This window comes from Anomalospiza imberbis, chromosome 10 (assembly GCF_031753505.1).
Source record: "Anomalospiza imberbis isolate Cuckoo-Finch-1a 21T00152 chromosome 10, ASM3175350v1, whole genome shotgun sequence".
Lineage (NCBI taxonomy): Eukaryota > Metazoa > Chordata > Aves > Passeriformes > Viduidae > Anomalospiza > Anomalospiza imberbis.
Genome location: NC_089690.1, coordinates 15,629,173 through 15,642,815, shown reverse-complemented (window position 1 = coordinate 15,642,815; position 13,643 = coordinate 15,629,173). Strand labels below are relative to the sequence as shown.

Sequence of the window (13,643 nt, the reverse complement as noted above, 5' to 3'; positions counted from 1 at the left end):
AAAAAAAAAAAAAAAAAAAAAAACAACCAAAAAAACCAACCCCCAACCAACAAACCCAAAACAACCCAACATAATCAAAACCAACCAACCAACAAAAGCCACAAAAAACCCAACAGCCAACCAAGACACAATACCCCCCCAAAACCAAAACAAAACCTCACAGCAATAATTAACCCAAATATTGAAATAAAATAATATTAAAATGTTATCAGCAATTCTCATGAACACTGATGCAATAATTAAATGGAAATAAATTAGCATTTTCATTCCACTAAATGAAATAAAAACAGAACCCACACACACAAAACCACAGAGTTTACATTGGAAAGACAGCTTAAAACTAACAAGGTTTAACTCAAAACTTTTTTTATTAAAGTATGAATGCATTTATGCTGGAGAACAGTTTACATACATTGTAAAGCAACAAGCATATTTTCTAGAGGTGTGGGCCCTCCTCAATATATCTCCATGCTCAATCTACATGCTTTACCACTGGACTCACACATACACTCTCACATACAAACACAGACACAAAACACAGACACAGAGCTATCTGCTTGGATTAGCTTTCTTTTAAGGCTTCTGTAAGGTGCCCTAGTGCCCCTAACATTACCATAATTACAAACAAAATTGTACAAAGGAGCAGCATTACTTGCAAAATCTGCTCTCAGCCTTAAAAAATATCAAGTGAAACAAGTTTTTCCTTTATTTGAGTTTTATTAAACATCTGCATTTAAGAAAGGCGTGACTGTATATCTGTGAACAAGGAAAGATACGGGAATCTTAACATGAGGTTCTCAACCAGAACAATGTTCAAACCTGACTCCTAAGGGACCATTTCCTTTGCTCTTTACAGTGAGGCAGCCCTGTGTGGTGAGACACTGCAGCTCCACCTCACCAGGGTCTCTCGACCAGCAATGAGGAAAGGGGAACGCAGAACTGTGCCCACCGTGCTTGGATCTCGACACACCTGAGGTTGATGAGAAGTCACAGTTCTTACACTGACACACCCAAGTGTCCCTAACTCTTCCCAGCAGGCTCCCTCCTGTGGAGCACATCAGGGTAGGATAATGCACAGACAGCAGGGCTGACTTGCTGAACCCAGCCACCAGGGAGTATTTTTGCCCACCCCTTTTTGGTATCCTGCAGTACATAGTCTGAAACTGCAACTACTGGTGATGGGTGAAAGACGTGGCAGCCAGTATATTAAGAAAATAGGTACAATGAATAAAATAAAGGATAGCATATGATATAATGTGTACATACAAGCATCTTTCATTTTTTATCTGTGAAATGTGAATTAACTGCAGAATGCCAGGCCATTAGTCTAAAAGGCTGTGCATGGCTGTCTTAGCCTACGTACAGTCAAAGGATCTGTGTGATGTATCATGGGGAAAGATTCTTCGGGAACCATTAGGGCTTTCCAGGCCTACTTGCTCTTGTGCATCAGCATCAGCCCGCAGCTAGGAGTGCCAGAGAAGCAACTAATAAAATTGTCTGACCAGTCTCCTAAGACAAACAGAAATTACTATACTTTATGGTATGCACCTGAACTACAGAGACGAGAAAGGGACAGTGATGGGAGGGTGACAGAGGTGGGGGAAGGAGATCTTTTTCTCACTTTTACAACAGCAGCAGATTTCAATGCAATGTAATTACTTTAATGATGCATATCTGTAGGTACCAAATTGCTCTTCTGATTTAAAAAGCTGGTCAGACAAGTGTTTGGCAGTCCTTTCATTACCCAGTTTCAATTGTTGCTTATTCATTTATCAGCTCTCATTCCCTAAGCCATTTCTGCCTTTGCTGAACTGTGAATGAGTTCAGTCAGCCATCATCAGATTCAAATTCATGAGACACTTCCTCCGATGAGCTGTTCCTGTGGATCCGGCCATCGCTTTTCATGCTGTGAAAAGTCTTCTTAAAGGCCTCCATCATGGCATGGGCCAGCTTCTTGGCCTCTAGCTTGCTCTCACACTCCACAGCGTGGCAGTCCATCTGGTAGGACAGGTCATCGTTGATCTCCCGATAGACCCAAGCGAAGATGTTTGGGCTGACGTTGTGGTCAGCAGTGCAGTAGGCTATACGTGCTACCTGAAAGGTATCCATGTGCACCGTCGCCTCACCTTTGAGGTCCAGATGATGCAGCCAGACTTGGAAAGGGCGGATTTCCAGAAGGGCATTAGCTGGGTAAACATCCTCCCTGGTGAGCGTGTGCTTCTTCCACAATTCAATGACTGGTTTTTCTGTGCAGCCTGACAAAAATTGCATCCCTGTTGTGGAAACCTTACCCAAATATGTAACCTGCAAAGAAGAGCAAAGATAGGTGAAAACACAGAGAGCAGACTCTGGTGGTACTTTCTGCCATCCATGGGAGTTTCACTGGGGAAATAAAAGCACACACCTCCCCTCACAAACTCCCAGATTTCCGCATTATTTTCAGTAAAACAATTTTCAAACTGCTTTCCAAATATTTGCTTTTGCAAATGCTGACTTCATCATTCAAATGCAGAGATTAAAGTGTCTGAGTTTTAAGGCATTCCACTTTCTTCACCTCCCCTAGACAGCCCAGCTTTAGAGCCCATGACTACCCCAAGCTCATCTTAGCAAGTGCAAGTGCCATTGGGGCAGGTCCCACGTAGTTGTGATGCAAACCACCACTTTTTTTTTTTATCTTCATACTTTATTCAGATTATTTATCTGACATAACATGACATCTGACATAATACTAATGTTTTTCAAACATTAGTATTAGGGAGATGGAGTCATTCTCAGTTTGATAATGCAAGGCTGAAGTGGGTCAGAAAAGCATGATCACAGTAGAAGATTTTAAACCGTTTGAATGTTTCTGTTCCAAAATGATCCTTTTTTTCCATCACTTCTGCTACTTCTACTTAAGTATTAAGCCAGGAATAGCTCAAAGCTGTTCAAAACTTTATCTTTGAGCAGGGCTGAGATATTTATTACATCAATTTAAAAAAATATGCTGTTAAAAAATCTAGTAATAAATCTACCTAAGTTTAATCACATAATCTCTCTGCTTTCCTGTCTAGTCTTTTTGAGTAAATACCCCTGTTAGGCAATCAGCACAGGAGAGCAAGGTGGTTTTATTGCCTTTACAGAAATTTGTACACCAAATATCAAATTCACTAGGAGGTCCACATCAAAATTCTGTATTAAGCCTGTGCAGAAACATTCCCCTAAATCTGTGCAGCTACTAATGAGGCTTCCTTCCCCTTACAGCTGAATGGAAGAATATTTTATCTGGGAAAAGTGATTTTCTCTAGGAAAGACAGGTCAGTGCCACATAAATGCAATTATGTAGATTATTCTATTTATTGCTGTTGTCAGGATGGTGCATTTAAGAACAACTATATGAAAGCAAAATTGTTCTTCATTTATCTCTTGCAGCTGTAACTGCTTGAGACAGAATCTTTTACCCCTTGCTTGATATCTTATAACCTCCTCTACATTTTACTCAAGGCATTCGGAAGAAAAAAGTAATCACATGCACTTTTCAAAATAATTTCTTCAAAATTCTGCATTAAACCCACAGTATAGGTTATTTTTATGTCGAAAATGTGTTAAGAAATGTAATGAAAAAACATGGAATTTCCACATTTAAGCACATTTAAAAAATCATAACCACAAGAAATACAGGATTTGTAACCCATGCAAACAAAATTTTCCAGAAGAAAAATATTTTGCTGCAAGTTTCACATGTTTTGTTAAACTCAGAGGCCTAAATCTAAGCCATAATTAAAAAAAAAAAAACTTATGAAACTTTATTGGAAGTCTGTGTGGCTTAATCATGCTTGCCAAAAAAGCAATTTCATAGCACTGACATTTCAAAATGGGAAGTCTTATTCTTTGCCTATAAATATTCATGATTTGCACTGGGAATACATTGAATCTTATAAACATTTGTATTTTTTTTGGAACAGTGGGAAACACAACAGCTAGAACAGTTAACAAGGCAAGACCTACCAGTGTTTTGCCTTATTTTATTTTATTAGTGATGAGAGTTGAGTTCCCTAAAGTACTGTAGAAAAACTTAAAAGAAAACCTCAGAGTTCACAGTGCCAACTAAACACATACAAACAGCATAGCCAGGACCAAAGAGGAATGTGTCTACAGCATACCGGGGGGTATTTCAACATATAACCAAAGTCAGATTGCTTTGAATGGGGCAAGATCATTGTGCAAATTTGCACATTCAATACATTCTCCAAAGGTTTGCTCAGCACTGCTTCACACTCACAAGCCAGCTAACAAAAGACAAACACTGTAAACTGACACTTGGGGTCAAATTCAAAGCCCATTGCAGCATCACAAGTCCTTCACTAACTTCAAAGAGATTTGCACAAAGTCTTTAAACCCCGAGGAGCAGCGAAATAGCCTCTTGCAGTTCGTCACTGCCCAAATACAGCTTTCAATCCCTGGCTGCAGGAGAGAGCTGCCACTACGGCAATATTTAGTCCCCTCAGCTGCTGGTTGGAGAAGCCCAGTGTCACCTGGAGACCGCAGAAATCAGCACCTCTCATGAGTGCACAAGAGGGGATGCAGGGAATTGTTCACTACTGGCTTGTCCTGAAGAGGAAGCTGCTGCCAGCTCATGAGCTGCCCTGAGCAGCAGCACGAGGATAGGGAGAGGGGAGGAAAGCAAAGGCAGTTCCATCCCAGGCAGCCAGTGTTGCTGAGCTCTGTGCTGCAAATTCACCCCAGAACAAAGCATCAGCTTCTGAGCATGGGCAACTCCCAAGTGATGCTCGGACACCTTCAGCAGCCAAGGAGTAAGTTCAGAGTAAGTTGTCACACAGCAGCATAAATTGAATTTAATGTTCTCCTCTGTTCCTCTGCAACACCTAACTGCAACCCTCTGTTGCCATCAATCCATGTGTGTGGCCTGCTTAAGAGTGAAGCTACAAAAAGTAATGGACTTCCCTAAAATAAAGTAGCTGTATTTTCAGGGAAAAAAAAAAAAAAAAGCCCCACAGCGAATTACTCTGTAAGCAGCCAATGCAAAAGTAACTAATAATAAGATGGAATTCTGGTTTATCAAAATGGGATGTACTGGTCTGATTTACTGTCCCAGTTCTGTCACAGTATAACTGTGCAGGAACCTTCGGAAAGTTGCTTCTTTTTAACATCACTTGGAATCTCCATTATATAAATCTCATTTTCCTTTGAGGACACATCCATAAATATTTATAAGGTGCTTAGACATTACAATAAGGAGCTCACAGGAAAGAATAAACAAAGCCTCAACTTTAAAGTTTCTCCTGCACTGTGTCTGCACTGTGTCTTATATAGAAACATCTACACCTACTAGTGCTGTTACTTTTTTGGGTTTTAAAATGAATTATCTTTTCCTAGTTGAGATACAAGCATTTGACAAGAGTAGCATCACTGAAGCTCTTGGTGAAGACAGATGTCTAACACTGCATTACAGCATAGTCCCCTGCCAAAACACAACAGGGATACAGGGGCTGGTGAGACACCTCCACTCTCTGACCCACAGAAAGGTATTTCTCCCTGAGCTCAGAGTTACAAGGTTATTCCACAAGCAATGCTCCCTGCATTTTGGCTTCTGCCTCGACACATATCACAGCATACCCAGCTTTGTTTAAATGCTCAGAAACCACTGACCACACCATTACAGTGAAGCTAGTACAGTACAACCATCTTCCTTTTCAATTTCCAAGTCTGCCAACCAAAGGTCAAAGAACAGATAATTCATTTCCTTATCAGATGGAAAGGAAAGCTATTTTGAGGCAAAAATTCCCACTGGTGGTCTTTCCCATTTAAATCATTGATATCTCATCAGTGTGAAGCCAGCAGGTATTATAAAAAAATTACCTTGAAAAACCCAGAATTTCATCTTTAATAATCCTAGGAATGAGATGTGAAGGGCACAGAAAGACATTAGTAGTAGCAGCAGTAGTGATGTTGCTATAGTTATCGTTGCACGTACAAAAACACACTGAAGTGCCTGAACAGAATCAACTCCACAGCTTTACTGACCAGAAAGTGATCATTGGCAAAGACAGGCAAAGCCACAGCGCAGGCTGAAAGCTACATCTGTGATAATACAGCTCTGAGCACCAGCAAAAGTTCACCAGGACTGAATAATGCTTTTTCTTCCTCTGAAACTCTGGAAGTCACTTGATAGCAAACATCAGTCCAGGAAAATTACTTATTTGTGCAAGTGTGGCATGTCCTATAGTAGGTGTCATCCTATACACAGTGAGGCCAGGACCTTTATTCCCTCCCCTCTAGGGCTGTTAAGCACTGCCACTTCCCCAGGCAGCTTGTTTCAGAGTCATCATCCCTGGAAGTTTTCAAGAAAAACCTGGTCATGCCACAAAATGCCATGGTTTAGTTGGCAAGGTGGTGTTTGGTCAAAGGTTGGATTTGATGGTCTTGGAAGTCTTTTCCAATCTTAATGATTCCATGGTTCCATGATTCTAGCCTCAGTGCAAGGCAGAGTAGCTACAGGTTGGTTGTAACAACTAAATGATGATCAAGCTGTTGCAGCCTTTACTTGTTTTGGATACTGTATTTTAAGGGAGAAAAGGAATGCAAATTCAACTCAATGCCACTGTGTTAACCTTAAGGAGTGAAGGCATTTCCTATTATATCTTCTACCAGGGATAAGAGTATATTTCTTTATGGCCCTTTTAGTCTTTTGGTTTGTGTGTTCCATCTGTTCCACAAATTTCTGGAAGATACATACACACCTCACAAACATTTCTTGTGCATATTAAAAATGATCCACATTCTTTCCAGCCTTTCTATGGCAAATTTCAACGTCTGGCAAGCCACTGTCACCAAGCATGACATAAAATACTCTTGAGGCTTCAGCACCTCTATGCTTGCAAGCATCCAAATCTTTCATAAAAGCCAAGATGTTCTGAAGAGCTCCTTATTTCACCCTAGAGATTCACCAACACCAGTGTCAGTATCTGGCAAAACTGTCCTCAACTGAAAAATGCTGTGCCTTTGCCCTTTTGTAATGCAGCTACACCCATGTGACACATAGAGATGTCTCATGTCAAAGGACATGAAGAATAATTGATGCCATTTTTCATGCACTCTCCTGGAAACACAGAAATATCTGAGTACTTTGACATTGTTGTTTTCAGCCCCTTCAATCCAATAGTGTATAGTGAAAATGTCTTTTAATAACTATGTTTAAGAGCTTACCAACTTTGAAAGGACCAGTAGAGCAGCTGCCACAGACATTTACACTTCTAGCACAGTATGATTTGTCAGAAGTAATAAGGGGTTTTTCCTTTTCATACTTTCCTTTCCATCACTGATGCCACATTTTTCACTTGCAATTCATAGCAGACAAAGAGCAGCTCAGCTCCTGTGTGTGTCAATCTGACCTGAGATCTGACTCCCCAGTGGATCATATACCCATACGGCTCCTCATAAGCCTCACTTGGGCACTTGAAGTTAGGCAGTCAAATGGCTTTTTCTCCTTCTGTTCCCTATCCCCAGTCCATAGACTATCAGTGCTCCAAGAAAGCAGATCCAAGCTGTAAAGACCCATAATTTCTGCATTACAGGAGGACAGATGCTCTCTTGGCACAGGAGCTTGGCACAGGAACACATACCTCACAGGACTCTCATCTCTCTCACTATTCAAGACCATGATCAAAAGACCATATGTAAAATTAACTCCTTGTTTATTTATTTAATATAAGTATTTCTTCCATACCAGATGGAAGGGTCTTCCATACCAAAGGAGGGTCTTTGTCAGCAAAATCAACATAGAAAATGAAAAAAAAAAAAAATAGAGCACTGACCTTGTGCCAGCAGGTATTTACTCTGCATATTTGCAGTCACCAGAGGATGCCCTAGAGGATCTTGACTCTTACGCAAATCTTAGTAGTAGATGACTGTATCTTTTGTTGATCAGTGTTTTAAAAGTAACATTCCTTTAGCCTCAAATTTGGTCTAGTTGCAACTGATTATGTTTGATCAAGACAGTTTGCCTCACTTAAAAGTGAGGCAAACAGAGGTAATGAGACATTTTCTTACTGAAAACAGAACTTCTCCTGTGGCACCTGCAGGATACATGGCAATGAAAAAAGTGACTGTAAGGGTCTGTGTTAAGATGCACAAGTACAGACTCTCCAGTCAGCAAGTAAACCATCACAGAATCATGAAAACATCAGGATTGAAAGAGATCTTTAAAATCATACAGTCCAACAATCCACTCAGCACCACCACTGCAATCCCTACACCACTGAACCATATTACCCAGCACCAGATCCAGACACCCCTTAAACACCTCCAGGGATGGTGACTCCCCCACCTCCCTGGAAAACCTGTTCCAACAGCTGAAGCTTGTCAGTTCATCCCAGCCCGGCAAGAACCACCAGCCTATAGATCAGGTAAACTTGCAGAAGTTTTAAAGAAGAATGCAGAGGAGATTGGAAGAACAGCAGCCAAAAGCAGGTTTAGAAGGACATATTCATGTCTTGTTTAAAATTGCTGCAAGAACACATACATGGAGATGCTCCCTGGGTTTGCAGCACATAAGCAGATGAAGGATGAGAAAGTTCGAGCTTCACCTAGACTCCAGGCACATATTGTCAAGGCCAGGACACAGCAAGCTTCATCTCCACATCACTACAAGATCTGGAAACTTCTGCAAGAAGTTTCTACTCAGGAAACCTGTGCTCAACTTCACTGTAATGTCAGTGTTCCCTCAGTGGCATCTCCAAGCTGAGTGGTTGGGGTGAATCAGGGCTCACCAAAGAGTCACAGATTTAATGGCTGAAACTAGTTTTTCTTTTATCCTCAGTGGAGCTGGGATACAAATGGGACAGGCCTGCAGCATGCTGCCCAACAGCTTGGTAAGTCCTGGCACAGCTTTAATGTCAATAAAAGCAGATTTAGCTGTAGAGTCATTTTCAACATCTTTAATTAACACATCCAGCTCAAGAACAGCAGGAGCGCTCTGTGCTGGGCAGGGTACCCGTCTCACCACACCAGCTCAGCTCTCCTCACCCTAAAGCACAGTGACTCAGCCTCAGGCTGGCAGCTCGGGATTTAGAGCCAAAAGCTGCTTTTTGGCTCTGAAGGAAAAACAAAAATATCCCAGACATTCCACTGGATCACTGAGCAAATACCACGAACTGCATTCAAGCAACGTTTGCTTAAGACCTAAAAAAATAACTCAGTCAAGTAAAAAGGCTGTACAGTTTTCCTCTGCCTGTCACTGCTTCTTCACCCACACTGCCTGTGTCCAGCCAAAGCCTTGCAGCACAAACACAAGGGTCTTTGTGGGAACGGCAGGGCTCCTCAGCACAAAGAAATACATAGTAAATGCAGTAGTGTGGCTTACAGAAATATGTGAAGAACTTTTATTTTTGAGACAAAATTCAGAGGGAGAATAGACAGAGCTAGGCAACTATTTAATGGAAAATAACCATCAACTCTGAGGGCTGCCCACTGGATTAGGAGGGGAAAGAAAATACATCAGTAGTTAATGTCTGATTTATTCCAAGGAATCAAAGGATAGCTCCAGAAAAAGCTGGAAGCATCAGCACCTCTTCAGCAGTTAAGTCAACAGCACCTGACTCCTTTTGTGGGACCAAGGCTGAACTTAAGTCTTACAATTCCCGCTTGAAAACAAAAATAATAAACAAACCCAGCAAGAAATGCATTTGACTCTTTACATCTTCAGAACTCCTAAGGAAAAACAACTGCTGGGCAGCAGCTGCTCCAGTTGTGCATCTGTCCCCACAGCCACACTCACAGCAGCCCTTTGCAGGTGCTTTTATTTTCTCATGTATTTCTCAGCTGTGACTATGCAGCAGATCCTGCCTGAGCTGCCCCCCAGGAAGGGGTCACCACACAAGTAAGGCATAAAGTGATAGCACAGAATAGTCACTTTGGATATAATTCCCCAACTAAATGTCTTTGAAGTACAGAAGAGCTCTCATTTTTAGTCCATCATCGCTCTTTCAGGTTTTACAGCCTCCATGCTTCTCAGTAGCTGTAGCACGTGAAGGAGCAGGAAGACTTGGGGCTCTGTGAAAATACCTTTTCTTGAAAAAGGTTCTTCCCCAGTAGAAAGAAAAACATAATACCAATTTCAGTGCTGCTGTTTCTGAGGTTGCCTAGGAAAGCCCTTTAACATGGCAGCAGACAGAACAGGTGAGTTACTGTGATCCAGAGTGGGTGTCCCAATGTCCAGTCCAGGGCAGCATCTTGGGAATGGGGCTGTTCTGAGGGCACAGCTCACCCATGAAGAACTTTTCACTTCTCAAACACTATGCAGGACAAACACTCCAGGAACTGCAGATGATTGGCATCAAAGTGCAGGGCACATCTCTGAGATCCTGTCCCAGTTCTGAGTAAGACAGCCAAAAGCACAAAGACATCTCAGAGCCCCTCTTCATGGCCAAATAAACCTCTCATCCTCCCAGAGTAGAGCTCTGCCAGGTCTCCCACTGATGGCAGCTGGGGAGGGGAGCAGAAGACAAAAACCTCTGCAGAATGCCCACAGGAGTGGAACCCTCCTTACCCTATGTGATCAGCCCATCACCAACACTATCCCACACTGCTTGAGGAGGACATGGGAAAACACATCAATATTTGGCAAGTTTAAGATTTAGCAAATAAATCTACTGGAAGAGAAAAAATTTACCCTTGATGGCTTAATTTATAAGCTCTGAGAGGAAAAAAAGCCAACAAGAAAAAGCCCACAGAGTCCACAGGCCAAACAGCCAGTGTGGGGTAAATAAAGCAGCAAGCCAAACTCTCCTGGAAGACAATCCTGAGAAACACAATGATCCAAGCTTGTCACCTTTCATTACATCAGGCTGCTGCTCAGCTAGTCTCTTTATAAACTACCCCAGGTATTAAAGTACTGCCTTCAGTTAGACCTAAGAGCACCTGACTTCTATCCAGTGACCAGGAGTCTCTGCCTCACTGGCAAAATAGTCAACCAAGCCCAAACATGACCTCAGCAAGAGCCAGCTCTGCTCCCTGCAGCCTCCCATTAGCAACAAAAGGATTGCCTCTTGCATTTCATTCTCCACTAGACAGGAAGCTCTTTTTGTGGTTTGGCTTGCGGGGATGAATCTGAAATGAAATCAAGTGGAACTGGCAAAGTGCAGTGAGCTTGCAGTCAGAGACTCTTTGGTCCTGGTGTGAGTGGAAGATTTACGCTGCACTATTTAAAACTCAAGAAATCAATTTCATTCTAGCAGGAATTTAAAAATGTTGTTGTGCAAGACATAACTGAATGAAAAAATACATCCATCACACACAACCTCAGCAGGGCTGCTGGACACCCTATTGTACAAGTCGATGATTACTTTTATTCCCAAATATTTTCTTTATGTTGCTATATAGATCACTTTCCTCCTTTGTCTCCTTTCATTGCCTCATGTAAGTGCATCTCTCTGTACTCAGCTACCACTGGGTTGAAATTAATACTTGGATAAGCCAGTTGATTTCCCATTGTCTTCAGGAGTCTTCACAGGCAAGAAGAGAGGTGGAGGCAGCCAGGAAGGTGAGAAAACCAACCCACTCTGCAGCCACTATTGCAATTTCTTGAAGTTTTCTTCACACAAATTCTTCCAAAACCTTTCCTCTGCTACCTCAAAACCTTCTCACCGAGAACATCCCTTCTGCCAGGAGAATGTGGCCTAAGTTTGCATGACCACAATCTCCCTGCAAATAGACACCTACCTTGACGTTTATGTTCAAAGCACACACAAAACCTTTTTCACTACACATTCTTTATTCACATGAGGTTGAAACTGAACATGGAAATCTGATTAAGCACCTCATCATGTTTCAGAAAGCTTTTTAGTCCTGAGCTCCTCACAGCTGTGGTCTCATAGCAGAGGGAAGGAGCCCATGGACACAGAGGGGAGCAGACTGCTTTTACTTTGGTCCCCTTCCCTTCCAACCCACAGAAAATTCACTTTGGCACCAGTCCTACAAAAACTTTTGTACCTCATGGAGCATGCAAAGAGGGAGTACAAGAACAGTTACGACTTCAGCCACCTTTCCCATTGAGGCATGTGTATTTTACATACTGTCCAAGACTTTGGGTACTGAAGCACTCCCAGAAAGCCACATGGAATGCATGTTTTTCACTATCTTTTATAGGTAAGAGATCTGTCCTCAAGGTTCTCTTCTTTGTGCATTCCCCAGGAGATCCTTGTGTTTCTCCTTTAGTTCTTCCCTTCAAAAGAAGATGCCAAGTAATAAAATTGAACAAAACCTCTGTTACTAAGAGATTCAGTTCTGGAGATCAAAAATCTCAACTGCACTTGATTCCTGGCACAACTGGACAACACCTGAAATTAAGAACAAAAGGAAAAGGACCCAACTTCGGGAACCACTGAAGATGACTACAAATTTGGATTGTATATCAAAGGAAGTGTCAGGTCTACATTGCAGAAAGAACAGAAGTAATGCTCATAAAATTATTTCAATTCTTCCTCCCCCAAGTTCTATAAGACTGGTACCATTCAAAAAAGGGAAAAAATTACAAAACAAACCACAGAGACTCCCAGAAATAGCAGTACTTGGTCCTTCTCCTGTCATTCACACACTGCAAATGAAACGCATTCCCTGAGGAGTACAGGGGAACACAGAAATATCAACCCCATACAAATGTAATTGTACCCACATCCCGCAAGGTCTCTGATTGAAATACTCTGTCATTACGTTTACATCTCCTTCATGATCATTACATGAAATGAGTTCCATGACTTAACAAAACCCTTCGAGATTTTTCCAGCTCTCACAAGTTTTAGCATCTCCAGGAAAAGTCTTATTTGAAGGCTGGAGAAGAAGAAATACAGTGCCTGCACTGGGATGGAGTACTTATACTGCAGCAATGAAAAACAGACCTTGCACATTTCAACTTACTAAAAAGCACTAAACACATTATGAAGAAGAAAATATAGTTAAACAACTCTTTTTATTGCCAAATGAGTCCTTAGATAAATATGCCTGATTTATCATTTGTTTATGTTATCAAATCCTGGATCCAGGCCACAGCAACACAGGGTCTACACAGACCAGAAAGAATACAACCTCACTGCCTCTAAGGTTTATGACGCTGTATTACAATTAAACCAGAAATTTCCCATTCAAAAATGCAACAGTATGTTAGCAGACTAAACAGAAGACTTTAAAGGAATAAATAGGTCCCAAAGATTATGATGATGGAAGACAATAGCGCCATACAGTTTTTAATTCATTTCCAAAGCCATGGTTCACAGTGCCTCCAAGGTCCTGTTTTCACAATGGATTTAGTGCTTGCCTGTGTCTTCAATATAGCCACTTTGCATTTAGATAATGTTTTTCCAACCAGCACAAAAGGACCTGAAAGTGATCCTTAGGCCCTGTGAGTGAATTGGGTATTCATCAGGCTCTCTGGGCTCCAGAGATGCTCATCTCCTGCGGATTTCTGTCTGCATCAGGAGGCTTTTCACAGTGTCACAGAGGGAGCCTCCTTCCTTTTCTGATTAATTTAATCACAGTACCACCCAAGCGCCTCTCCCAGAAAAGCTAATTGCCTCCAACCCATTCTCTTGGCTGTATTTCACCTCTAAGGTGACAAGCCTACAAAGCAGCCAGAACCACCACAGCCCTTA

At 41.8% G+C, this 13,643-nt stretch overlaps 1 protein-coding gene across 8 annotated transcripts in view; it reads right to left on the bottom strand.

Moving 5' to 3' along the window:
* Positions 1–349: 349 nt before the first annotated feature.
* PID1 (phosphotyrosine interaction domain containing 1) overlaps positions 350–13,643 on the bottom strand; it is a 94,579-nt gene continuing 81,285 nt past the window's right edge. For all 8 annotated transcript variants that reach the window (XM_068200873.1, XM_068200869.1, XM_068200866.1 and 5 more), the window contains one exon: positions 350–2,304. In XM_068200873.1, coding sequence (XP_068056974.1) covers positions 1,828–2,304 — 477 coding nt within the window. In that variant the 3' untranslated portion in view covers positions 350–1,827. The remainder of the gene's footprint in view (positions 2,305–13,643) is intronic.